General features: G+C 40.5%; 1 protein-coding gene across 2 annotated transcripts in view; it reads right to left on the bottom strand.

Moving 5' to 3' along the window:
* The window catches only part of CCDC141 (coiled-coil domain containing 141), a 230,821-nt gene that overhangs the window by 143,290 nt on the left and 60,755 nt on the right, over nt 1–26,776 (bottom strand). For both annotated transcript variants that reach the window (XM_081579496.1, XM_081579498.1), the window contains exon 5: nt 4,734–4,987. In XM_081579496.1, the coding sequence (XP_081435622.1) occupies nt 4,734–4,987 (254 nt within the window). The remainder of the gene's footprint in view (nt 1–4,733; nt 4,988–26,776) is intronic.

The raw sequence follows: 26,776 nt of genomic DNA, 5'->3' as shown, positions 1-26,776 counted from the left end.
AAAGACCCTCATGCTGGGAAAGACTGAAGGCAAAAGGAGAAGAGGGCAGCGGAGGATGAGATGGTCAGATAGCTTCAAGGACTTAATAGATATGAATCTGAGCAAACTCCAGGAGATAGTGAAGGACAGGGAAGCCTGGCGTGTGGCAGTCCATAGGGGCACAAAGACTTACTGCCAGAACAGCAACAACACGACCACCGGGGTACATGTATCTTTTCAATTCATAGTTTGTTCCAGATACATGCCCAGAAGTGGGATTGCTGGATCACATGATAACTCTGCATTCAGTTTTTTAAGGACGCTCCATATTGTTCCCCATGGTGGCTGAACCAATTTACACTCCCACCAACAGTGTAGGAGGGTTCCCTTTTCTCCGTATCCTCTCTAGTATTTCTTATGTATAGACTCTTTGGTGACAATCACTGTGACTTGTTTGAGGTGATACCTCACTGTTGTTTTGATCTGCATTTCTCTAATAATTAGCAATGCTGAGCAAGAACCTTTTCATGTATCTGTTGGCCAGATGTATGTCTTCTTTGGAGAAATATCTATTTAGATCTTCAGCCCATTTTCTGATTGGGTTGTTTTCTTGTTTTTTTGTTTTTTTTTGATACTGAGCTGTACGTGTTGTTTGTATATTTTGGAAATAGACCAGTTTTACTTATAATAAAATTTATCCTTAAGGTAATTACTAAATTGATTTTGGTTCTAGACTATTAAGAGTAAATAATAAATGAAAGCCTGGTTCTTGTAACCACTACTGTAAATTCTTAAAGCATTATACCTATGGCAGCCTCTAAAAACTAAATAATTTTAAGAGACTTAGACACATATAACAACAGTAAATGCTAAACCCAGGGGGGAAAATAGGAATGAAATGAGAAAAAATTCATAAGTTGTAAAGTATATCCAAGAACAGCGATGACAAGAAAACTAATATTTATTAAGCATCTTTTAAAATGGTAGGCATTGTGCTCCATGCTTTACACACATTATTGAATTTAATCCTTAGAACAAGTCTTTGAATTGTTATTATTTCCAATTTAAATATTAGACTTGTTAAATCAACAATGCGATACTGCTATGCTCCTATCAGAGTGGCCAAAGTCCAAGACACTGATAGCATCAAATACTGACAAGGACTTGGAACAATAGCAACTCTCTGTCGAAAGTGGTACAGCCACTTTGGAAGGCAGTTTGGCCATTTTTATAAACATATTCTTAGCATATATCATCCAGCAATTGTGTTCCTTGGTATTTACCCAAAGGAATTAAAAACTTATGTCCATACAAAAACCTGCACATGGAATGCTTATTACAGCTTTATTCATAATGGGCAAAACTTAGAAGCAACCAAGTTGTCCTTCAGTAGGTGACTGATAATGGGATATTATTCAGCGCGAAAAAGAAATGAGTTATCAAGTCATGAAAAAAATGGATAAATCTTAAATGCATATTAATAAGCAAAAGAAGATGATCTGAAATGGTTACATATTATACAATTTCAGTAATATGACATTCTGGAAAAGGCAAAACTATGGAGACAGTAAAAAGATCAGTTTTTGCCAAGGATTAGGCAGAGTGGAATGAATAGGTAGAGCATAGATGATTCTTAGGGCAGGAGAATATTTTGTGTACTAAATGGTTGATATATGTCATTACATATTTTCCCAAACCCATAGAATGTACCGCACCAAAAGTAAACCCTAGTGAAAACTATGGACTTGGGGTGATAATAATGTGTCAGTGTAGGTTCATCAATTACAACAAATGTACCACTGTGTTGGGGGATGTTGATAGTGGGAGAGGTCGTGCATGTGTGGGAACAGAGGATATCATGTACTTTCTGTTCAATTTTGCTATGAATCTAAAACTTCTCTAATAAATAAATTCTATTTAAAAAAGCACTCCCTCAAAAAGAACACACTTTCCCCAAAATATGAAGCAACGTAAGTTAGAGAACTCACCAAATCAAAAACCTTCTGTGATCTCTTACTTTAGTTATTATCAAGACATCTTTCTGCTTTCTGGGGTTGGCAGGGTATCTAGATTTCCCTTAAGCACATGACTAGATTAGATAGCTCATTTGGAATCTTCATGTGGTTATTTATTTTTTACTGCAGAGGATAAGTGGATGATTATTATCATAGTCTCAAAGCAGAAAGGCAAAATAACTACCTTAAAAATAAATAAAACTTACAGTAGCTGCTTTTTCATTCTTGGGAAACTGTTCTGTGTTTTGAAAGCCTCTTTGCAGATAGAATGTCTCTGGATAGGAGAGGTTGTAGTTTAAAAGGCATAAACTATTCTACATGATAAAGTCAGAGGAGCTTTTAATGTATTCTTGGAAGCATTAGAGGTAGAGGTTAGGTGTTATGAATTCAATAGAAAGAAAATAAGTTTCTTTTTAAGTGAATGGCATCTCTGGGAACATGGCTTCAGGTCAGGATTAGGGGAGAAAGAGAAGGACAAAGAAAAAGAGAGGGGTAGAGTGTCATGGAATAGGGAGGTCAAGGAACTCTGGAAACAGTCGTCTGATAAACAACTTTATGTTTTTTCTTGTCCTGAGCATTAACTCTTTGCTGTGCCAGAAAGTGAAAGTGAAAGTGTTAGTCGCTGAGTTGTGCCCAACTCTGTGCGACCCCATGGATTGTAGCCCACCAGGCTTCTCCACCCACGGGATTTTCCAGGCAAGAATATTGGAGTGGGTTACCATTTCCTTCTCCAGGGGATCTTCCTGACCCAGGGATTGAACCAGGGTCTCCTGCATTGCGGACAGACTCTTTACTGTCTGAGCCATCAGGAAATCCCTTGCTGTGCCAGAATTCTCAGTTAAAGACTACTGCATTAGATAAAAGAATTCTGGGTAATGAGCATGTAAAGGTGTGGTGGAGGAAGAACTAAATTGGGGAAAGGCTGTGGCTTAGCAGGCAAAGCACAGCAGAAGCAGGACAGCAAATGGTAGCCAAGGCAAAAGGGCTGAAAGTGGAGACGGGCTGAGACATATATAGTGACTTAGAGGAGGAAGTGACAAAATGCAAGATGACTATGTGTCTGGAGGTGTCTGCATTTGGGTGGGTGTCCTATGACACCTCCTCAGAGAGGTCTTCTATGATTCCTTCTCTGATTAAAAGTAGATCAACAAAAGGCAAAATTCATTGCCCTAGTTAATCTTTATAGCACTTGTCATTGTTCATTTGTTTATGATTGTACCCCTGGAAGGGGAAATGGCCACCCACTTCAGTATTCTAGATGGCAATTCTCATGGACAGAGGTGCCTGGAGGGCTACAGGCCATGGGGTCACAAAGAGTCAGACGTGACTTAGCAACTGAACAATAACAACAAAGAGCACTAGAACTGTGCTTCTCATCTGGGGGTAATTTTGCTCCCCAGGTGACATTTAGCAATGTCTAGAGACCTTTATGGTAGTTACAATTAGTGTATATTCTACTGGCATCTGATAGGTAGAAGGCCAGGAATGTTGCTCAACACACTAGAGTGCCCAGGACAGCCTCCCAAAGGAATTACCCAGCACCAACTGTCAATAGTGCTGAGGTTATTGACAGTTAAGCATTAGAAAATGGATTAGAAGGAAAATTCCTAAGGAAATGCATTGAAGGAAAATTCCTAGAGGAAAAAGACTTTATCTTGTATGTTGTGTATCCCCAGTACTTATAGTAGGATCTGCTATTCAGTAAGTGGCCCAGGCAGACCATAGTCCATGGGGTTGCAAAGAGTCAGACATGACTGAGCGACTAAGCACAGCAGTGCAAACAGTGGGTACTCAATAAGTACTACTTGAAAGGTTAATTGTCATTCAAATCCTCATTTTTCCAGCTTGAAAGAAGAACCAGTTCTCCTGGACTCATATTTGTTACCAGCTCTATGTCAATCTCTCCAGTTTAGGCCGGAGCAATAATATAAAGTATATGAAGAGGCCTCTTTCTTATGCGTCTAGACCAGGATACCTCCTTCCACATCATTTCTCCCTAAAAATTCCTTCCACTTAATTCGTATGGGTTAAAGCATGGGACTGGGGCAGTTCTAAACATAGCAATAAATACCCTACCTATTTGACCTGGGGTTTTGCAAAGACTTCTATCCACTCTCACTCGCAAGTGATTGGGACACAAGGAACATACAGCAAGCACAGTGACAAATGACCAGCGCTGGGTCTATAGTTTGGGTAATGAGCTCTAACAGCCTGCAATTCATCAATCTCCCACCCCAAATCCCTCTAACCACTGAGCTTCCAAACCATAGGCCAAGGTTATATTTCTTCATTGGTATCAGACTATTCCTCTAAGAACATTATCTCTATTTCAGGCTGATAGACTTTCACTGGCATTAGCAACAATTTAGTACAATTCAGCACCATCATGCATCTCCAACATTCAAGAAAACCACAAAGAACGTTTCACAATTTCAAAAAAATATATCTAAAAGTAGTGACCCGGATGGAAGCGAGAAAGAGAATCCAACAATAGGACCTAGTCATTTTCAAAACTGCTCGTGGATATCCTCCCATTTAAAAAAATGAGGATTATAATGAGAAGAAATAAAATCTTTGGTTTTGTATTACTTGCTTGGGAAAACAGTGTGGTACTTTGGATCAAAGACCAAAGGATTTGACTATGACAACTGAAAAACTGTCCCAGGAAACAGATCATCCACATAACAAGCCAATTTCATTAGCCAAGGTCAGGATACCATCAGCGCCCCTTTGGGTTACCTGACTTTCCTGTTGGTCCCACTGACACATCTGCAGAACCTGACTCAATTCCTGCTGCTGTTGTTTCAGGCACTTGTCTATCTGCCGCCTCCTGTCTTGGAGAAGTTCAAGAAGACTGTCGATCTTCAGGCAGCTGTTTTGAGCTCCCTGAATCATCTCAGCATTTACATTAGGTCCATCACACTTGATTTTCTCTATGAAGTCAGTGAGTTGTTGACTTTTGTTTAAAAGATCTAGAGATCGTTCTAAGAGCTCTAGAGGAAAAAAACAAACAAGCAAACAACAGTGATATGAGCAAGCTTTTATATAGTAATAGTTGGACTTTTCATATCATTTAAAATATATGTAAACCTCTATTAAAAATAAGGAATTCAAATACATAAACATAAAATGCTTCTGATTCAACTGGTCAGATATCTTAGCCTAACAATTGCTATGATGCCAACTGCCAAGTGGTAGGAGGCTGAAGTTTTCAGCATTAGCATAAATCAGTACAGGGAGTGGAAAGACTCTGAGATCTGAGCATTGGTTCAGTTCATTTTTATTGGTGTGATGCTGGTTAAGGCACCTACTCTCCTTGGCACACTCTACATCCTGAGGTGACTGAACTAAGTCTGATGTTTCAAGGCCAATGCCTGCAGTGACCAAACAAGAGCTCAGTGGATGTGCTGGCCAGGTGCCCAGATGCCAGAGACTATGGCAAAGTGGAAAATACATGCTTAGACTCACAGGATCAGCTGTCACTAGTACCAATCAACTGTGGACATGAGAGAATATGGGTTCAGTGTTGATGGGGTTTCCAAATTTTAGAGAGTTATAAACATGGATTTTTATGTAAAAGTTTCTGATTTTTAAATGTTTTGTAATTTGTATTTTTAAATTAAAAAGAATACCAAAGGATAAACAAAACATGGCTCTCTGGCAAATGGGCCACCAACGTGTGCTCTTTGGAGTAAATAGCATTTTAGGTTTGGGCAACATCTTGTCGAAATGGGAGCTTAAGCTTGAAAATTAAAGGGCCACCAAGGGAGAGAGTGTAGAAGAGGGAGCTGAGAGTAGCACTGCAAGAGCAGCCTCACTTGGGGATCAACTGGAAGAGCAACTGGGAAACTATCCACTCTCCACAGTCAGAAACCTAGCAGACAATCATGACATATCCCTCACCCTGATTTCATCTCTACTGAGACCTGTCAATTTCACCTTCTATCTCCTGCATCTGTCTATTTTTCTCTATCCCCAATACAGAAAGCATCATCTGTTCCCTGAACTTGTGTGTACATGTGCTCAGTCAAGTCCGACTCTTTGTGACCCCATCGACTGTAACCTGCCAGGCTCTTCTCTCCATGGGATTCTCCAGGCAAGAATACTGGAGTGGGTTGCCATTTCCTCCTCCAGGGGATCTTCCTGACCCAGGGAGGAAGATTATGTGCCTCCTGCATTGGCAGGCAGATTCTTTAAACACTGTGCCATCTGGGAAGCCCATATCCACAACAGAAAGTATCATGTTTCCTGAATTTGTGTAGTCATCTCTTAATTGCCTCTCTTCTCCAATCCATATATTAGCCAGAAAGATTGCTTCTAAACACAGTATGTCTCTCTTTCTCTCACTCACTCATACACACACACACCCCTCACACATACACCCTCCCAATGGCTTCCCATTGTCTTTGAATTAAGGACAGACCCCTTAACATGATTTCCATTCTGGCACAGTCTGGTCCCTATCTTCCTTTCAGATGGTCTCAATGTCTTTACCTCCATACATATCTTCTTTACCTCACACACAGTTAACTCCCTGTTGTCCCAGAAGTTTTCACTACATTCTTGGCCAGGGACACCATTCTCCTCATCCCTTACTTCTCTATGTTTACTCTACGCATATTTCAAGTCTTACTCAATGCTCAATTTCTCAAAGGAAAAATCAGACTGGAACAAATCTTCCTATTCAGTGTTCCCATAACACAATGTTCCTCTCATTCACAGCTCTTATCACAGCTATAGTTCTATATTTATATGTCAGGTTAGTTGACTAATGTCTGTTTTTGTCACTAGGCTCCAATGCAATATGAGGACAGGAGTCATGACTGTATCCTTAGCACTACAGTAGTGACTGGCACAGAGATATTCAATAATTTTTGTAGAAAGCTTGCCTGAAAGTGAAGTTGCTCAGTTGTGTCCAACTCTTTGTAACCCCATGGACTATAGCCTACCAGCCTCTTCCTTCCATGGGATTTTCCAGGCAAGAGTACTGGAGTGGGTTGCCATTTCCTTCTCCAGGGGATCTTCCCAACCCAGGGATCGAACCTGGGTTTCCCTCATTGTAGGCAGACGCTTTTACCGTCTGAGCCACCAGGGAAGTCACTGAAATCAAATGTATTAAAAAGGGGGAAGAATTATGAGAACTTAAGATGCTAGAAATCAGCAGTCCTTCAGAGATATAAAAAAGAGATGTTGGGAAGACTTGGGGTTTTGAGATGGGTAAGTAACAGAAATAAAAGCCAAGTTACCAGGTTGAGAAGTGTGAAAGCAATGATGAAGTGAAGTCAAAAAGAAAGGACAATCTTTGAAACATTCGTGGCTAGAAGAAAAATGAGGATAAACCATCAGCAGAGTTGAAGACATGGCCTTTTATTTTCAGATGGGAGAACTGTGAAGAGCACCCAGAGAGTAAGTATGTAACACTATCAGAAAGGGATTGTGCGTGCGAAGTCATTCAGTCATGTCGCCTCTTTGCAACCCTATGGACTGTAGCCTGCCAGGCTCCTCTGTCCATAGGATTCTCCAGGCAAGAATACTAGAGTGGGTTGCCATTTCCTACTCCAGGGAATCTTCCTGACCTGGGGATCAAACCTGAGTCTCTTTGTCTGCTGCATTGGCAGGCAAATTCTTTACCCAAGTGTCATTGGGGAAACCCAGAAATGGACTCAGTTCAGTCGCTTAGTCGTGTCCGACTCTTTGCGGCCCCATGAACCGCAGCACGCCAGGCCTCTCTGTCCATCACCAACTCCCTGAGCACACCCAAACCCATGTCCATCAAGCTGGTGATGCCATCCAACCATCTCATCCTCTGTAGTCCCCTTCTTCTCCTGCCCTCAATCTTTCCCAGCATCAGGGTCTTTTCCAAAGAGTCAGCTCTTCAGATCAGGTGGCCAAGGTATTGGAGTTTCAGCTTCAACATCAATCCTTTCAATGAACACCCAGGACTGATCCCCTTTAGGATGGACTGGTTGGATCTCTTTGCAGTCCAAGGGACTCTCAAGAGTCTTCTCCAAAACCACAGTTCAAAAGCATCAATTTTTCAGTGCTCAGCTTTCTTCATAGTCCAAGTCTCACACCCATACATGACCACTGGAAAAACCATAGCCTTGACTAGATGGACCTTTGTTGGCAAAGTAATGTCTCTGCTTTTAAATATGCTATCTAGGTTGGTCATAACTTTCCTTCCAAGGAGGAAGCATCTTTTAATTTCATGGCTGCAGTCACCATCTGCAGTGATTTTGGAGCCCAGAAAAATAAATTCAGCCACTGTTTCCACTGTTTCCCCATCTATTTGCCATGAAGTGATGGGACCGGATGCCATGATCTTAGTTTTCTGAATGTTGAGCTTTAAGCCAACTTTTTCACTCTCCTCTTTCACTTTCATCAAGAGGCCCTTTAGTTCTTCTTCACTTTCTGCCATAAGGGTAGTGTCATCTGCATATCTGAGGTTATTGATATTTCTCCTGGCAATCTTGATTCCAGCTTCTGCTTCCTCCAGCCCAGCGTCTCTCATGATGTACTCTGCATAGAAGTTAAATAAGCAGGGTGACAATATACAGCTTTGACGTACTCCCTTTCCTATTTGGAACCAGTCTGTTGTTCCATGTCCAGTTCTAACTGTTGCTTCCTGACCTGCATACAGGTTTCTCAAGAGGCATGTCAGGTACTCTGGTAATCCCATCTCTTTCAGAATTTTCCACAGTTTCTTGTGATCCACACAGTCAAAGGCTTTGGCATAGTCAATAAAGCAGAAATAGATGTTTTTCTGGAGCTCTGTTGCTTTTTCGATGATCCAGCAGATGTTGGCAATTTGATCTCTGGTCCCTCTGCCTTTTCTAAAACCAGCTTGAACATCTGGAAGTTCACGGTTCACGTATTGCTGAAGCCTGGCTTGGAGAATTTTGAGCATTGCTTTACTAGCATGTGAGATGAGTGCAATTGTGCGGTAGTTTGAGCCTTCCTTGGCATTGCCTTTCTTTGGGATTGGAATGAAAACTGACCTTTTCCAGTCCTGTGGCCATTGCTGAGTTTTCCAAATTTGCTGGCATATTGAGTGCAGCACTTTCACAGCATCATCTTTCAGGATTTGGAATAGCTCAACTGGAATTCCATCACCTCCACTAGCTTTGTTCATAGTGATGCTTCCTAAGGCCCACTTAACTTCACATTCCAGGATGTCTGGCTCTAGGTGAGTGATCACACCATCGTGATTGTCTGGGCTGTGAAGAACTGTTTTGTATAGTTCTTCTGTGAATTCTTGCCACCTCTTCTTAATATCTTCTGCTTCTGTTAGGTCTGTACCATTTCTGTCCTTTATTGAGTCCATCTTTGCATGAAATGGACTAGTCAGTGCTAAAAGCCACGTATTCTAGTCAGTGTTCTTGTCACTGCACTATGGCTCTCTACTTTAGCATTCTAGCATCTGGCAGTTAACGACGCAATGACTGTGGTAGTTGGGCCAACTGACTCTTCACTGACACCTTTTTTTGAGAGCTAAATAGAAACTGACATATTCTGAGATAAAGAAGAAAGGATTTGAAACAGTTTACGCTACATGACCTAGATTTGTCCAATAAAGTACTAGATAATGTTATCTACTCAGAGCAAGAAAGGTGGGGTTAGGTACACTGGGCAATTTGACTGAGAATTAATAATACAAAGTGACAAACAACAAAAACAACCATATTCTTGAAACAGGACAAGGAATAAGATAAGTCATGTAGAAGAAGAAAACTCAAGGAGCAGATTAAAATTAAAGTAGATCTCTCACATGAAGAAGTGGAAGCAAACATGAAAAAAAGGGAGAAGCAGGGACAGAAAAAAACCTATCTGTCTAGAAAAGATTGTTATGCCGAAGGGAAAGGAAGAACTCGACAATGAAGTGAAAACAGGTTAGAGAAGTCCTTGCCTATCAAACTGAAGAGTTTTGATTTGTAGAGTTTTAATGTAATCAATAGTACATCTGATTCTCCATGTATAGGTACACATATTTCCTTTACATTGAAGTTTGTTATGATATTGTGAAGAGTTACACACATACATACACATACACAGAAAATATGGGCAGGTATAGGGTTTTCACATATTCCATATGCTTTTCTTCCTTTCATTAACCAACTCTTACACACTAGACTTTTCAAATAAGAGAAGGAAGCAGAGCTTTCCAGGCTCAGGGTATTGTAGACTGACAGTAAGTCAGGCCAACCTGTTCTAATCCCCACAAAATACATATAACTACCCCAAATTTTCATTTGCAATCTTTTTTTGGTTTTCTGTTTCAATTTCTGCCCAAACAGTATAACCACTACCATGGTACCACCAGGCATGTAGCCTCCTGAGTCCAGGTTAACTTGCAAAATGCACCTAGACCGTAGTCAGTCTGTTACCTTCTACCACAGTGGCCCCTGAAGTGGATAAATTGTTCTCTAAGTTTTCTCTGTCAGTTCCTTTGGTTCTTCCTCTACCAGTTTCTTACATATTACTTTTTTTTTTAAGGTTTATGCGTAAAGTTCTGAGAAAATGTGATCCACTGGAGATGGGAATGGCCAACCACTTCAGTATTCTTGCCTTGAGAAACCCATGGACAGTATGAAAAGGCAAAAAGATAGGACACTGAAAGATGAACTCCCCAGGTCAGTAGGTGCCCAATATGCTACTGGAGATCAGTGGAGAAGTAACTCAAGAGAGAATGAAGGGACGGAGCCAAAGCAAAAACAACACCCAGTTGCGGATGTGACTGGTGATGGAAGCAAGGTCCCATGCTGTAAACAGCAATATTGCATAGGGACCTGGAATGTTAGGTCCATGAATCAAGGCAAATTGGAAGTGATCAAACAGGAGATGGTAAGAGTGAAGGTCAACATTCTAGGAATCAGCGAACTAAAATGGACTGGAATGGGTGAATTTAACTCAGATGACCATTGTATCTACTACTGTGGGCAGGAATCCCTTAAAAGAAATGGAGTAGCCATCATAGTCAACAAAAGAGTCCGAAATGCAGTACTTGGATACAACCTCATAAACGATAGAATGATCTATGTTTGTTTCCAAGGCAAACCATTCAATATCATGGTAATCCAAGTCTATGCCCTGACCAGTAATGCTAAAGAAGATGAAGTTCAACAGTTCTATAAAGACCTACAAGACCTTCTAGAACTAACACCCAAAAAGATGTCCTTTTCATTATAGGGGACTGGAATGCAAAAGTAGGAAGTCAAAAAACACCTGGAGTAACAGGCAAATTTGGCCTTGGAGTACAGAATGAAGCAGGGCAAAGGCTAATAGAGTTTTGCCAGGAGACAGCACTGATCACAGCAAACACCCCCTTCCAACAACACAAGAGAAGATTCTACACATGGACATCACCAGATGGCCAACACTGAAATCAGACTGATTATTTTCTTTGCAGCCAAAGACGGAGAAGCCTTATACAGTCAGCAAATAGGACCAGGAGCTGACTCTGGCTCAGATCATGAGCTCCTTATTGCCAAATTCAGACTGAAATTGAAGAAAGTGGCAGAAAACACTAGAACATTCAGGCATGACCTAAATCAAATCCCTTATGATTAAACAGTGGAAGTGAGAAATAGATTTATGGAACTAGATCTGATAGACAGAGTACCTGATGAAGTATGGACGGAAGTTTGTGTCGTTGTACAGGAGATAGGGAACAAGACCATCCCCAAGAAAAAGAAATGCAAAAAAAGCAAAATGGCTGCCTGAGGAGGCCTTACAAATAGCTGTGAAAAGAAGAGAACTGAAAAGCAAAGGAGAAAAGGAAACATATATATATCCATTTGAATGCAGAATTCCAAAGAATAGCAAGCAGTGATCAGTGCAAAGAAATAGAGGAAAACAATAGAATGGGAAAGACTAGAGATTGCTTCAAGAAAATTAGAGATACCAAGGGAACATTTCATGCAAAGATGGGCTCAATAAAGGACAGAAATGGTACGGACCTAATGGAAGCAGAAGATATTAAGAGATGGCAAGAATAGACAGAAGAACTGTACAAAAAAAGATCTTCACGACGCATGTAATCATGATGGTGTGATCACTCACCTAGAGCCAGACACACTGGAATGTGAAGTCAAGTGGGCCTTAAGAAGCATCACTACAAAGCTAGTGGAGGTGATGGAATTCCAGTTGAGCTATTCCAAATTCTAGAAGATGATGTTGTGAAAGTGCTACACTCAATATGCTAGCAAATTTGGAAAACTCAACAGGGGCCACAGGACTGGAAAAGGTCAGTTTTCATTCCAATCCCAAAGAAAGGCAATGCCAAGGAAGGCTCAAACTACCGCACAATTGCACTCATCTCACATGCTAGTAAAGCAATGCTCAAAATTCTCCAAGCCAGGCTTCAGCAATACGTGAACCGTGAACTTCCAGATGTTCAAGCTGGCTTTAGAAAAGGCAGAGGGACCAGAGATCAAATTGCCAACATCTGCTGGATCATCGAAAAAGCAACAGAGCTCCAGAAAAACATCTATTTCTGCTTTATTGACTATGCCAAAGCCTTTGACTGTGTGGATCACAAGAAACTGTGGAAAATTCTGAAAGAGATGGGGTTACCAGAGTACCTGACATGCCTCTTGAGAAACCTGTATGCAGGTCAGGAAGCAACAGTTAGAACTGGACATGGAACAACAGACTGGTTCCAAATAGGAAAGGGAGTACATCAAAGCTGTATATTGTCACCCTGCTTATTTAACTTCTATGCAGAGTACATCATGAGAGACGCTGGGCTGGAGGAAGCAGAAGCTGGAATCAAGATTGCCAGGAGAAATATCAATAACCTCAGATATGCAGATGACACTACCCTTATGGCAGAAAGTGAAGAAGAACTAAAGGGCCTCTTGATGAAAGTGAAAGAGGAGAGTGAAAAAGTTGGCTTAAAGCTCAACATTCAGAAAACTAAGATCATGGCATCCGGTCCCATCACTTCATGGCAAATAGATGGGGAAACAGTGGAAACAGTGGCTGAATTTATTTTTCTGGGCTCCAAAATCACTGCAGATGGTGACTGCAGCCATGAAATTAAAAGATGCTTCCTCCTTGGAAGGAAAGTTATGACCAACCTAGATAGCATATTTAAAAGCAGAGACATTACTTTGCCAACAAAGGTCCATCTAGTCAAGGCTATGGTTTTTCCAGTGGTCATGTATGGGTGTGAGACTTGAACTGTAAAGAAAGTTGAGTGCTGAAGAAGTGATGCCTTTGGACTGTGGTTTTGGAGAAGATTCTTGAGAGTCCCTTGGACTTCAAGGAGATCCAACCAGTCCATCCTAAAGGGGATCAGTCCAGAGTGTTCATTGGAAGGACTGATGTTGAAGCTAAACTCCAATAACTTGGCCACCTGATCTGAAGAGCTGACTCATTGGAAAAGACCCTGATGCTGGGAGAGATTGAGGGCAGGAGGAGAAGGAGATGACAGAGGATGAGATGGTGGACATGAGTTTGGGTAAACTCTGGAGTTGGTGATAGACAGGGAGGCTTCGCACACTGCAGTCCTTGTGGTCACAAAGAGTCGGACATGACTGAGCAACTGAACTATGTTTTTCTAGCTATTTATTCTAACATTTGATCACATAAAGTGTTGTATTTTCCTCAAGCGTAAACTGTCTAGATATATCATGACCTTCAAAAAATAAAATCTCTATAGTGCACTTATTTTAAAGATTGTAGTTTTCTGCATATACAAACCCTACTTACAACACAATACCCTGTGATGTTAGGCTTCTAGATACTGAATTAATTTTTGTTTGTTTTGGTTAACTGTCACTATATCTAAAAAAGTAATATTAAAGTATATATTATACTGATAATACCGCATTATGAAGTATAAATAACAAAGTTAAGAGGATCAATGAGGGGTGTACACAAGTTAAAGTGAATTTATAGCTTGTTAAAATTCAAATGAGCATCTTTTAAAAAGCATCAAGGTCACATTTTGACATTGAGGACACGGGTGATATGTCTTTCAAATGTATTTTTAAATATTTCAAATGTTACTCAATGAGACAGTGTTTCTTAAACTCATTCAATGAGTATTTTTAAATTATACAAATGTAGAGAAAATACTGAATAGTATAATAGACCACAATGTACCTATAACTCAGCTACATTTAAAATACATGTAGAAATTTAAGATAAAGGAAGTCATAATATGATTGTTCCTGTAAGGAAGCTTTTTAGGCATTATGTCCATTATAAAAAGGCCATTGGGAAACTGGAGGGTGCAATTGTGATTCTTCAGAGCTTAGAAACAATTTTCTCCTCCTTAATGTCCCTGTAGTACTTTATTGCTCATTTTTAAAAATTATTTTCTTACTGGAGGGTAATTGCTTTACAATATTGTGGTTTGTATCATACACCAACATGAATCAGCCACAGGTATACATATGTCCCCTCCCTCCTGAACCCCTCTTTCACCTTCCGCCCCATCCCACCCCTCTAGATTGTCACAGAGCACAGGTTAAGTTCCCTGTGTCACATAGCAAATTCCCACTTGCTATGTATTTAACATATGGTAACGTATGTTTCCAAGCTACTCTCTCATTTCATCCCACCCTCTCTCTTCCCCACTGTGTCCACAAGTCTATTCTCTATGTCTGAGTCTCCATTGCTGCCCTGCAAATGGGTTCATCAGTATCACCTTTCTAGTTTCCATACATATGCATTAATATTTGTCTTTCTCCTTTTTAAAAACCATCAAGGTCACATTTTGACATTTTGTGTCTAACAGCTGGTTGATGAAAGGAAGAAATGCATAAGGAATATGTGGAAACCCTGCCACCTGCCCATACTTCCTGTGTATATGTATGTATGTATGTGTTTGTGTGTGTGTGTAACTCTTTGCAGTATCATAGTAAGCTCTTCAAAGTAATGACAGTATTTGTCTTTCTCTTTCTGACATTTCACTCTGTATAATAGGCTCTAGTTTCATCCAATTCATTAGGACTGACTCAAATGTGTTCTTTTTTATAGCTGGGTAATATTCCATTGTATATGCATACCATAGTTTCTTTATCCATACATCTGTCAATGGACATCAAGGTTGCTTCCATGTCCTAGCTATTTGTGCTGCCATGAACACAGGTCCATGCATCTCTTTCAATTATGGTTTTCTCAGGGTATACACCCAGTAGCGGGATTGTTGGGCCATATTGTTGTTCTATTCCTAGTGTTTTAAGGAATTTCCATACTGTTCTTTATCGTGGCTGTATCAATTTACATTCTTACCAACAGTTATTGCTCACTTTTACATCATGCTGCTGAGCCTTAAATTGGGATTATATACAAATAACACTCAATAATTATAATTTGAGTTAGATCTTATTCTAAACCCTGGAGATTCTGAGATGTACTAATTCCACTCCTCCAGAATCATATAATCTGGTAATGTAGACAAATAGGGAAATAAATTATTACTACACAATACGCTCGGTGGTAAATCAGAAGAACTCATAGAAAACAAAATTCACCAATAAATGTATGCATCCCCCATTAATCTGTAGGCTCCCTGATGACAAAGGCCAGGTACTCTTCAATAAACATGCCTCTGGGTTTCTCACCTGGCATGGGTTCAGAAAATATTGCCTTAATTATGTGTTGTTGAATTGAGAGCAACCAGACTGGTAAGCAGTCTGGAAATTATCTGTTGAAAGATTTTAACTAACTAGGCATGTTTCGCCCAAATGAAAGATTACATAGGACATTTAGTCTTCAACTATTTCAAAGACTGTCACATAGTGGAGGAAATGAACTTATTCTGTAACTTTCCAGAGGGTAAAATCTTCCATGCATTCATCCTAGTTCCAATGTCTGAAATGCTACAAAATAAGTCTCCAACATGCAACAAAACCTTAGCATTGTTGAAGAAGAAATAAGTATAGGTTTTGAAGTAAATTTAAATACAGTGAATATTAGAATAGAAAGCCCAGAGATAAATCCACGCACCTATGGACATCTTATCTTTGACAAAGGAGGGAAGAATATACAATGGAGAAAAGACAATCTCTTTAACAAGTGGTGCTGGGAAAAGTGGTCAACCACTTGTAAAAGAATGAAACTAGAACACTTTCTAACAGCATACACAAAAATAAACTCAAAATGGATTAAAGATCTAAACGTAAGACCAGAAACTATAAAACTCCTAGAGGAAAACATAGGCAAAACACTCTCCGACATAAACCACAGCAGGATCCTCTATGACCCACCTCCCAGAATATTGGAAATGAAAGCAAAAATAAACAAATGGGACCTAATTAAAATTAAAAGCTCTTGCACAACAAAGGAAACTATAAGCAAGGTGAAAAGACAGCCTCTGGAATGGGAGAAAATAATAGCAAACGAAGCAATGGACCAACAATTAATCTCAAATATAAACAAGCAACTCTTGCAGCTCAATTCCAGAAAAATAAATGACCCAATCAAAGAGTGGGCCAAAGAACTAAACAGACATTTCTCCAAAGAAGACATATAGATGGCTAACAAACACATGAAAAGACGCTCAACATCAACTCATTATCAGAGAAATGCAAATCAAAACCACAATGAGGTACCATCTCATGCCTGTCAGAATGGCTGCTATCTAAAAGACTATAAGCAATAAATGCTGGAGAGGGTGTGGAGAAAAGGGAACCCTCTCACACTGTTGGTGGGAATGCAAACTAGTACAGCCACTATGGAGAACAATGTAGAGATTCGTCAGAAAACTGCAAATAGAACTGCCATATGACCCAGCAATCCCACTGCTGGGCATACACACTGAGGAAACCAGACTTGAAAGAGACACGTGTACCCCAATGTTCATCGCAGCACTGTTTATAATAGCCAGGACATGGAAGCAGCCTAGATGCCCACCAGCAGATGAATGGATAAGGAAGCTGTGGTACATATACACAGTGGAATATTACTCAGCCATTAAAAAGAATACATTCGAATCAGTTCTAATGCAGTGGATGAAACTGGAGCCTATTATACAGAGTGAAGTAAGCCAGAAAGGAAAACACCAATACAGTATACTAACACATTTATATGGTATTTAGTCAATCGGTAAAGATAACCCTGTATGTGAGACACCACAAGAGACACAGATAAATAGAACAGTATTATGGACTCTATGGGAGAGGGCGAGGGCGGGATGATATGGGAGAATGGCATTGAAGCATGTAAATTATCATATGTGAAACGAATCACCAGTCCAGGTTCGATGCATGATACAGCGTGCTCAGGGCTGGTACACTGGGATGACTCGGAGGGATGGGATGGGGAGGGAGGTGGAAGGGGGGTTCTGGAAGGGGAAAACATGTACACCCATGGTGGATTCATGTCAATGTATGACAAAATAAATACAATATTGTAAAGTTAAAAAATAGAAAATAAACTAATTTAAAAAATTAAAAAAAATAAATACAGTGAATATTAGAGAGAGGTTTGATTGTAGTTTTTCCAGTCATATTATTAACTATTGTCATCCTAACATTCACATTTTGTGCTACTCATTAATCAACATCTCAGAACCTTATGATAATTCCTAACTGTAATTATGTTCTTATTTGTTTGCAAGTCATGTCTGACTCTTTTGCCACCCATTGGACGGTAGCCTGTCAGGCTCCTCTGTCCATGGGATTACCCAGGCAAGAATACTAGGGTGGGTTGCCATTTCCTTCTCCAGGGGATCTTCCCAATCCAGGGATAGAACTTGTACCTCCTGCATTTTCAGGTGGATTCCTTACCACTGAGCTACCAGGGAAGTCCTGCCTTAATTTATTATTTATTTATTTATTAATTATAATACAATATTATAATTTATTATAGATTACAGTCTAGCTGTAATTTATTTCCCTAAATTTAAAGATAATAGATATTGATGTGATCTGAATGTGTGTCCTTCCTAAAATTCATATATTGAAATCCTAATGCTCAATGTGATGATATTAGGAAATGGAACTTTTGGGAAGTGAATAGGTCCTGAGGATGGTGCTCTCATGAATGGGATTAGTGTCCTTATAAAAGACATCTCATGGTGCTCCCCAACCACTTCCACCAAGTGAGGACACAATGAGGAATCTGTAAGCCAGAAGAGGGTTCTTACTCAACCATACCATCACCCTGATCTCAGACATCCAGCCTTCAGAACTGTGAGGAATAAAATCTGCTGTTGATAAGATGTCTAATCCATGGTATTTTGTTACTGCATCCTAAGTGAACTAAGAAGATACAACATCCTTAACTGAAAATGAGAGTTTTGCCCTTGAATATGCATTTCAAATCAGCTAATCTTAATTTTATCCCACTGAATTAGTTGATTAACAAACTTCACCAACTCCCATTTTATGAAAACAAAGCCCTTGAAGCTACCTTGGGGATATGAAGTGGGAACCAGATATCCTGATGAGAGCCTCCTGCAACCTTGGGGCTTCAAGTGTTACACAGAGGAACACAAAAATATCATGATAAACATGCCCCCAGAATGGAAGAATATTTTGTCATCACAAAAGTAAACTATGATTCTTATCTTTGGCTAGCACTGTTATCCATCTTTCTAGAGTAAGAGGAAGTCTAGTAGACTCCCCTGGGAGGCAGGGCATCCATCCCACTATCAGCTGGATGCCAGGGCCTTGCAGCCTAAGCCCTCCAAACCCAGAAGCTTGTGCCCCATGACAAATGGCTCACTGAGCCACAGATCCTAGTAACTGAAGGAGCCAACACTAACAACAGCATTAAGGCACTCCCTCTTCCGGCTTCTTCCCAAATGTTTATGGAAAAGTTCCTCTACTTCCACCACAACCCCTCCCACTGCAGTTCCTCTGGAAAATGCTGTCACATGATGGCCTTAGTACCAAACCTCTTCACCAAAAGCATCCATCAGTGTCAGGTTTCCAGAGGTACAATTGCTGCATTATGATCATGTTGTTGGGATAAAGATTGAATTGAGGCCACAGAACCCATCTCAGTGGCCAATATTAGATTCACTTTCCAGCCTAAGAGGAATTTTGGGTGATCCTGTTTACCCAATTTAGGCTCAGCTAAACTGCTGCTGCTGTATAAAAATGGGCACGCCACTGCTCTAACACTGATACTTTTGATGCTATTTATAACCCCTGTTAGTGACAGGTACTATAGAACAATAAACTGTTAAAACTATATGCATATATGTGGTTGGATCTCAAAAAATTTACACAGGAAAGATTGAGTCCTTTAATCTTTGAGTTTTAGAAAAATAATGATCTAGGCTCCTTTGGAGGGTGTTAAAAATACAAAATTTATTTGTGGTTTTAAAAACACTTTCTGGGAGGCGGGGCTAAGATGGCGGAGGAATAGGACGGGGAGACCACTCTCTCCCCGACAAATTTATCGAAAGAACATCTGAACGCTGAGCAAACTTCACAAAACAACTTCTGAACGCTGGCAGAGGACATCAGGCATGCAGAAAAACAGCCCATTATCTTCAAAAGGAGGTAAGACAAAAGATAAAAGATAAAAAGAGAGACAAAAGAGTTAGGGACAGACACCCGTCCCGGGGAGGGAGTCATAAAAGAAGAGAAGTTTCTAAACACCAGGAAACCCTCTCACTGGCGGGTTTGGGGGAAGATTTCTTATCTCGGAGGGCAACATAACTGGGGGAAAAAAAAATAAAACCCACAGATTACGTGCCTAGAGGCAACTCCCAATAAAGAACCCCAGAGGCTCACATCCACCACCAGCAAGTGGGGGCTGAATGGACAGGAGTGGGTGGCACTGCTTAGGGTAAGGACTGGGCCCGAGTGCCCTGAGGGCAATCTGAGGGAGCTAACGTGAGATAGCAACCTAAACTGTGGGACAGCCAGAGAGAGAAAACTATCCCGCAAAAAGCTCAAATCTAAGGCACTGCCGGCCCGCTCACAGAACAAAGGACTGAGCAATACCAGAGGAGAGCTAGCCAGCTGCGGACCGCCCTATCCCCCCGCCAGACACAGCGGGCAGGCGGGGCCAGCCAGAGCCGGAAAGGGGCAAACTCGGCCCCAGAGAGGGCACTCCCTACCAATCTGCAAACAGGCTTCCAATTTCTAAGCAAAGACTGCCTGAGATCCCGGAGGGTCGACAGCCGCCAGGAGAGTCGCAGCCAGAGACCAGCTCCCCAGAACCGACACGAAGCACACCGGAACCGGGCGCGCCCGTAAACCGAGGCGGGGACCAGGGAGGTGATAAGCCGCACCTCCCCAACAGGGGAGAGCGCGCTCGCCAAACTCCTGGCTGCCTGAGCTGCTCCGACCGGGAATGGCACAAACCGCGGGCGCAACGGAGTCTGCGCCTTTGTGGAGTACCTGGGAACCTGAACCTGAGCGACTTAGACCTGGGAAGTGCACGCATCTCAGGGCCCACTCCCCGGCAGAGTAACCTGAAGCCGGAGCAGGGTAGACTGGGAAAGCACACACGCCGTGAGCGGGGGCGAACCCAGTGCGGCCGAGACACTGCGAGCTCACCACACACACGCCAGTGATATTGGTTTGCAGTGTTCCTCCCTCCCCACAGCACGACTGAACAAGCGAACCTAAAGAGACCACCTCCACCCCTTTGCGGCAGGGCGGAAATTAGACACTGAAGAGACCTGCAAACAGAAGACAAATAAACAGAGGGAAGCGCTCTGGAAGTGACAGGCCAACAGATTAAATTCCCTGTAGTTAACACCGACTACATTGAAAGGGGCGTATAGATCTTGAAAAGTATAAGCAGGAACAAGGATCTATCTGAAACTGAACAGATCCCACACTGATCACAACAGCTCCAGAGAAAGTCCTGGATATATTATTATCTTTTTTTTTTTTAATTTTTTCTTTCTTTTTTCTATAAGTCCTCTATTACACCTATAATTTTCATTTTAAATGGAGAAAGCAATGGCACCCCATTCCAGTACTCTTGCCTGGAAAATCCCATGGATGGAGGAGCCTGGTAGGCTGCAGTCCATGGGGTCGCTGAGAGTCGGACACGACTGAGCGACTTCACTTTCACTTTTCACTTTCATGCATTGGAGGAGGAAATGGCAACCCACTCCAGAGTTCTTGCCTGGAGAATCCCAGGGACGGCGGAGCCTGCTGGGCTGCCACCTATGGGGTCACACCGAGTCGGACACGACTGAGGTGACTTAGCATTACCTTACAAAAAAAAAAAAACACCCTATTTTTAAAGCAAACTGCATACATATATCTTATACTTTTTGTGATTTTGTTTTCTTTTTTTCTATATTGTATTTTTTTAAGAGTCTAACCTCTACTCTAGATTTTTAATCTTTGTTTTACATATTTGATATCAATTTTGTACACTTAAGAACCCAATCTTTAGGACCCATTTTTACTCAGGAGTGTGATTACTGGCTTGATTACTCTCTCCCCCTATTGACGCTCTTTCTTCTCCCCCAGGGAACCTCTATCTCCCACCCTCCTCCTTCTCTTCTCAACCCAGTTCTGTGAATCTCCGAGGGTGTTCAGGGCACCGGAGAACACTTCGGGAACAGAATACTGCCCAGATCTCTCTCTCCCCTCTTGATTCCTCCCTTTCTACTCATGCTCACCTCTATTACCTTCCTCCCCTCTCTCTATGTATCTCTGTGAATCTCTCTGAGGGTTCCAGACTGTGGAGAGCATAGAGGGAAGTGCTTACTGGCTAGACTGCTCTCTCCACGTTTGAGTCCCCCTCTTCTCCTCCTGGTCACCTCAACTCCCACCCCCCCTTCACCTCTCCATGTGACTCAGTGAACCTCTCTGAGTATCCCCCACTGCGGAGAATCTTTTCACCATTAACCTAAAAGTTTTATTATCGGTGCTGTATGAATGGAGAAGTCTTGAGGCTACTGCAAGAATAAGACCGAAAGCCAGAGGAAACATTAATTAATAAGAGATCATCCAAAAGCCTCCACATATTCACTGAAACCAAGCTCCACCCAAGAGCCAATAAGTTCCAGAGCAAGACATACCACGCAAATTCTCTAGCAACACAGGAACATAGCCCTGAGCATCAATATACAGGCTGCCCAGAGGCACACCAAACCCATAGACATCTCAAAACTCAATACTGGACACTCCATTGCACTCTAGAGAGAAGAAATCCAGCTCCACCCACCAGAACACCGACACAAGCTCCCCCAACCAGGAAACCTTGACAAGCCACCCATCCAACCCCACCCACAGTGAGGAACCTCCACAATAAACAGGAACTTCAATCTACCAGAATACAGAAAGGCCATGCCAAACACAGCAATCTAAACAAGGTGAAAAGGCAGAGAAATACTCAACAAGTAAAGGAAAATGAGAAATGCCCACCAAACCAAACAAAAGAGGAGGAGATAGGGAATCTATCTGAAAAAGAATTTAGAATAATGCTAATAAAAATGATCCAAAATCTTGAAAACAAAATGGAGTTACAGATAAATAGCCTGGAGACAAGGATTGAGAAGATGCAAGAAATGTTTATCAAGGACATAGAAGAAATAAAAAGGAGTCAATATATAATGAATAATGAAATAAAGGAGATAAAAGACACTCTGGAGGGAACCAACAGTAGAATAACGGAGGCAGAAGATAGGATAAGTGAGGTAGAAGATAGAATGGTGGAAATAAATGAAGCAGAGAGGAAAAAAAGAAAAAAGAATCCAGAGAAATGAGGAAAACCTCAGGGACCCCTGGGACAATATGAAACGCCCCAACATTCGAATCATAGGAGTCCCAGAAGAAGAAGATAAACGGAAAGGCCATGAAAAGATACTAGAGGAGATAATAGTTGAAAATTTCCCTAAAATGGGGAAGGAAATAGTCACAGAAGTCCAAGAAACCCAGAGAGTCCCAAACAGGATAAACCCAAGGCGAAACACCCCAAGACACATATTAATCAAATTAACAAAGATCAAACACAAAGAACAAATATTAAAAGCAGCAAGGGAAAAACAACAAATAACACACAAGGGGATCCCCATAAGGATAACAGCTGATCTTTCAATAGAAACTCTTCAGGCTAGAAGGGAATGGCAGGACATACTTAAAGTAATGAAAGAGAATAATCTACAACCCAGATTACTGTACCCAGCAAGGATCTCATTCAGATATGAAGGAGAATTCAAAAGCTTTACCGACAAGCAAGAGCTGAGGGAATTCAGCACCACCAAACCAGCTCTCCAACAAATGCTAAAGGATCTTCTCTAAACAGGAAACACAGAAAGGATGTTTAAACACGAACTCAAAACAACAAAGTAAATGGCAACGGGACCATACTTATCAATAATTACCTTACATGTAAATGGGTTGAATGCCCCAACCAAAAGACAAAGACTGGCTAAATGGATACAAAAACAAGACCCCTATATATGCTGTCTACAAGAGACCCACCTCAAAACAAGGGACATACAGACTGAAAGTGAAGGGATGGAAAAACGTATTTCATGCAAACGGAGACCAAAAGAAAGCAGGAGTCACAAGACTCATTTCAGATAAAATAGACTTTAAAATAAAGGCTGTGAAAAGAGACAAAGAAGGACACTACATAATGATCAAAGGATCAATCCAAGAAGAAGACATAACAATTATAAATATATATGCACCCAACATAGGAGCACCACAAATACTAACAAGTATGAAAGCGGAAATTAACAATAACACAATAATAGTGGGAGACTTTAATACTCCACTCACGCATATGGATATATCAACTAAACAGAAAATTAACAAGGGAACACAAACTTTAAATGATACAATAGACAAGTTAGATTTAATTGATATTTACAGGACTTTCCACCCCAAAACAATCAATTTCACCTTTTTCTCAAGTGCACACGGAACTTTCTCCAGGATAGATCACATCCTGGGCCATAAATCTAGCCTTGGTAAATTCAAAAAAATTGAAATCATCCCAGTCATCTTCTCTGACCACAGTGCTGTAAGTTTAGACCTCAATTACAGGAAAAAAACTATTAAAAATTCCAACATATGGAGGCTAAACAACACGCTTCTGAATAACCAACAAATCACAGAAGAAATCAAAACAGAAACCAAAATATGCATAGAAACGAATGAAAATGAAAACACAACAACCCAAAACCTATGGGACACTGTAAAAGCAATGCTAAGGGGAAGGTTCGTAGCAATACAGGCTTACCTCAAGAAACAAGAAAAAAATCAAATAAATAACCTAACTCTACACCTAAAGCAACTAGAGAAGGAAGAAATGAAGAACCCCAGGGTTAGTAGAAGGAAAGAAATCTTAAAAATTAGGGCAGAAATAAATGCAAAAGAAACAAAAGAGACCATAGCAAAAATCAACAAAACTAAAAGCTGGTTTTTCGAGAAGATAAACAAAATTGACAAACCATTAGCCAGACTCATCAAGAAACAAAGGGAGAAGAATCAGATCAACAAAATTAGAAATGAAAATGGAGAGATCATAACAGACTACACAGAAATACAAAGGATCATAAGAGACTACTACCAACAGCTATATGCCAATAAAATGGACAACTTGGAAGAAATGGACAAATTCTTAGGAAAGTATAACTTTCCAAAACTGAACCAGGAAGAAATAGAAGATCTTAACAGACACATCACAAGCATGGAAATCGAAACTGTAATCAGAAATCTTCCAGCAAACAAAAGCCCAGGACCAGAGAGCTTCACAGATGAATTCTACCAAAAATTTAGAGAAGAGCTAACACCTATCCTACTCAAACTCTTCCAGAAAATTGCAGAAGATGGTAAACTTCCAAACTCATTCTATGAGGCCACCATCACCCTAATTCCAAAACCAGACAAAGATGCCACAAAAAAGAAAACTACAGGCCAATATCACTGATGAACAAAGATGCACAAATCCTTAATAAAATTCTAGCAAACAGAATCCAACATCATATTAAAAAGATCATACATCATGACCAAGTGGGCTTTATCCCAGGAATGCAAGGTTTCTTTAACATTTGCAAATCAATCAATGTAATACACCACATTAACAAATTGAAAGATAAAAACCATATGATTATCTCAATAGATGCAGAAAAAGCCTTTGACAAAATTCAACATCCATTTATGATAAAAACCCTCCAGAAAGCAGGAATAGAAGGAACATACCTCAACATAATAAAAGCTATATATGACAAACCCACAGCAAACATTATCCTCAATGGTGAAAAATTGAAAGCATTTCCCCTAAAGTCAGGAACAAGGCAAGGGTGCCCACTTTCACCACTACTATTCAACATAGTTTTGGAAGTTTTGGCCACAGCAATCAGAGCTGAAAAAGAAATGAAAGGAATACAGACAGGAAAAGAAGTAAAACTCTCACTGTTTGCAGATGACATGATCCTCTACATAGAAAACCCTAAAGATTCTACCACAAAATTACTAGAGCTAATCAATGAATATAGTAAATTTGCAGGATATAAAATTAACACACAGAAATCCCTTGCATTCCTATACACCAATAATGAAAAAACAGAAAGAGAAATTAAGGAAACAATACCATTCACCATTGCAACAAAAAGAATAAAATACTTAGGAATATATCTACCTAAAGAAACAAAAGACTTATATATAGAAAACTATAAAACACTGATGAAAGAAATCAAAGAGGACACAAACAGATGGAGAAATATACCATGTTCATGGATTGGAAGAATTAATATAGTGAAAATGAGTATACTACCCAAAGCAATCTGTAGATTCAATGCAATCCCTATCAAGCTACCAATGGTATTTTTCACAGAACTAGAACAAATAATTTCACAATTTGTATGGAAACATAAGAAACCTCAAATAGCCAAAGCAATCTTGAGAAAGAAGAATGGAACTGGAGGAATCAACCTGCCTGACTTCAGGCTCTACTACAAAGCCACAGTCATCAAGACAGTATGGTACTGGCACAAAGATAGAAATATAGATCAATGGAACAAAATAGGAAGCCCAGAGGTAAATCCACGCACCTATGGACACCTTATCTTCGACAAAGGAGGCAAGAATATACAATGGAGAAAAGACAATCTCTTTAACAAGTGGTGCTGGAAAAACTGGTCAACCACTTGTAAAAGAATGAAACTAGAACACTTTCTAACAGCATACACAAAAATAAACTCAAAATGGATTAAAGATCTGAACGTAAGACCAGAAACTATAAAACTCCTAGAGGAAAACATAGGCAAAACACTCTCCAACATAAATCACAGCAGGATCCTCCATGACCCACCTCCCAGAATATTGGAAATTAAAGCAAAAATAAACAAATGGGACCTAATTAAAATTAAAAGATTTGCACAACAAAGGAAACGATAAGCAAGGTGAAAAGACAGCCTTCAGAATTGGAGAAAATAATAGCAAACGAAGCAACAGACAAACAATCTCAAAAATATACAAGCAACTCTTGCAGCTGAATTCCAGAAAAATAAACAACCCAATCAAAAAATGGGCCAAAGAACTAAACAGACATTTCTCCAAAGAAGACATACAGATGGCTAACAAACACATGAAAAGATGTTCAACATCACTCATTATTAGAGAAATGCAAATCAAAACCACAATGAGGTACCATTTCACGCCAGTCAGAATGGCTGCTATCCAAAAGTCTACAAGCAATAAATGCTGGAGAGGGTGTGGAGAAAAGGGAACCCTCTTACACTGTTGGTGGGAATGCAAACTAGTATAGCCACTATGGAGAACAGTGTGGAGATTCCTCAAAAAACTGGAAATAGAACTGCCATATGACCCAGCAATCCCACTGCTGGGCATACACACCGAGGAAACCAGAATTGAAAGAGACATGTGTACCCC

This window comes from Giraffa tippelskirchi, chromosome 3 (assembly GCF_054371585.1).
Source record: "Giraffa tippelskirchi isolate mGirTip1 chromosome 3, T2T-mGirTip1v1.2.pri, whole genome shotgun sequence".
In the NCBI taxonomy this organism is placed as follows: domain Eukaryota; kingdom Metazoa; phylum Chordata; class Mammalia; order Artiodactyla; family Giraffidae; genus Giraffa; species Giraffa tippelskirchi.
Note: the sequence above shows the minus strand (reverse complement) of the source record. Positions and strands in the feature narration are given on the sequence as shown.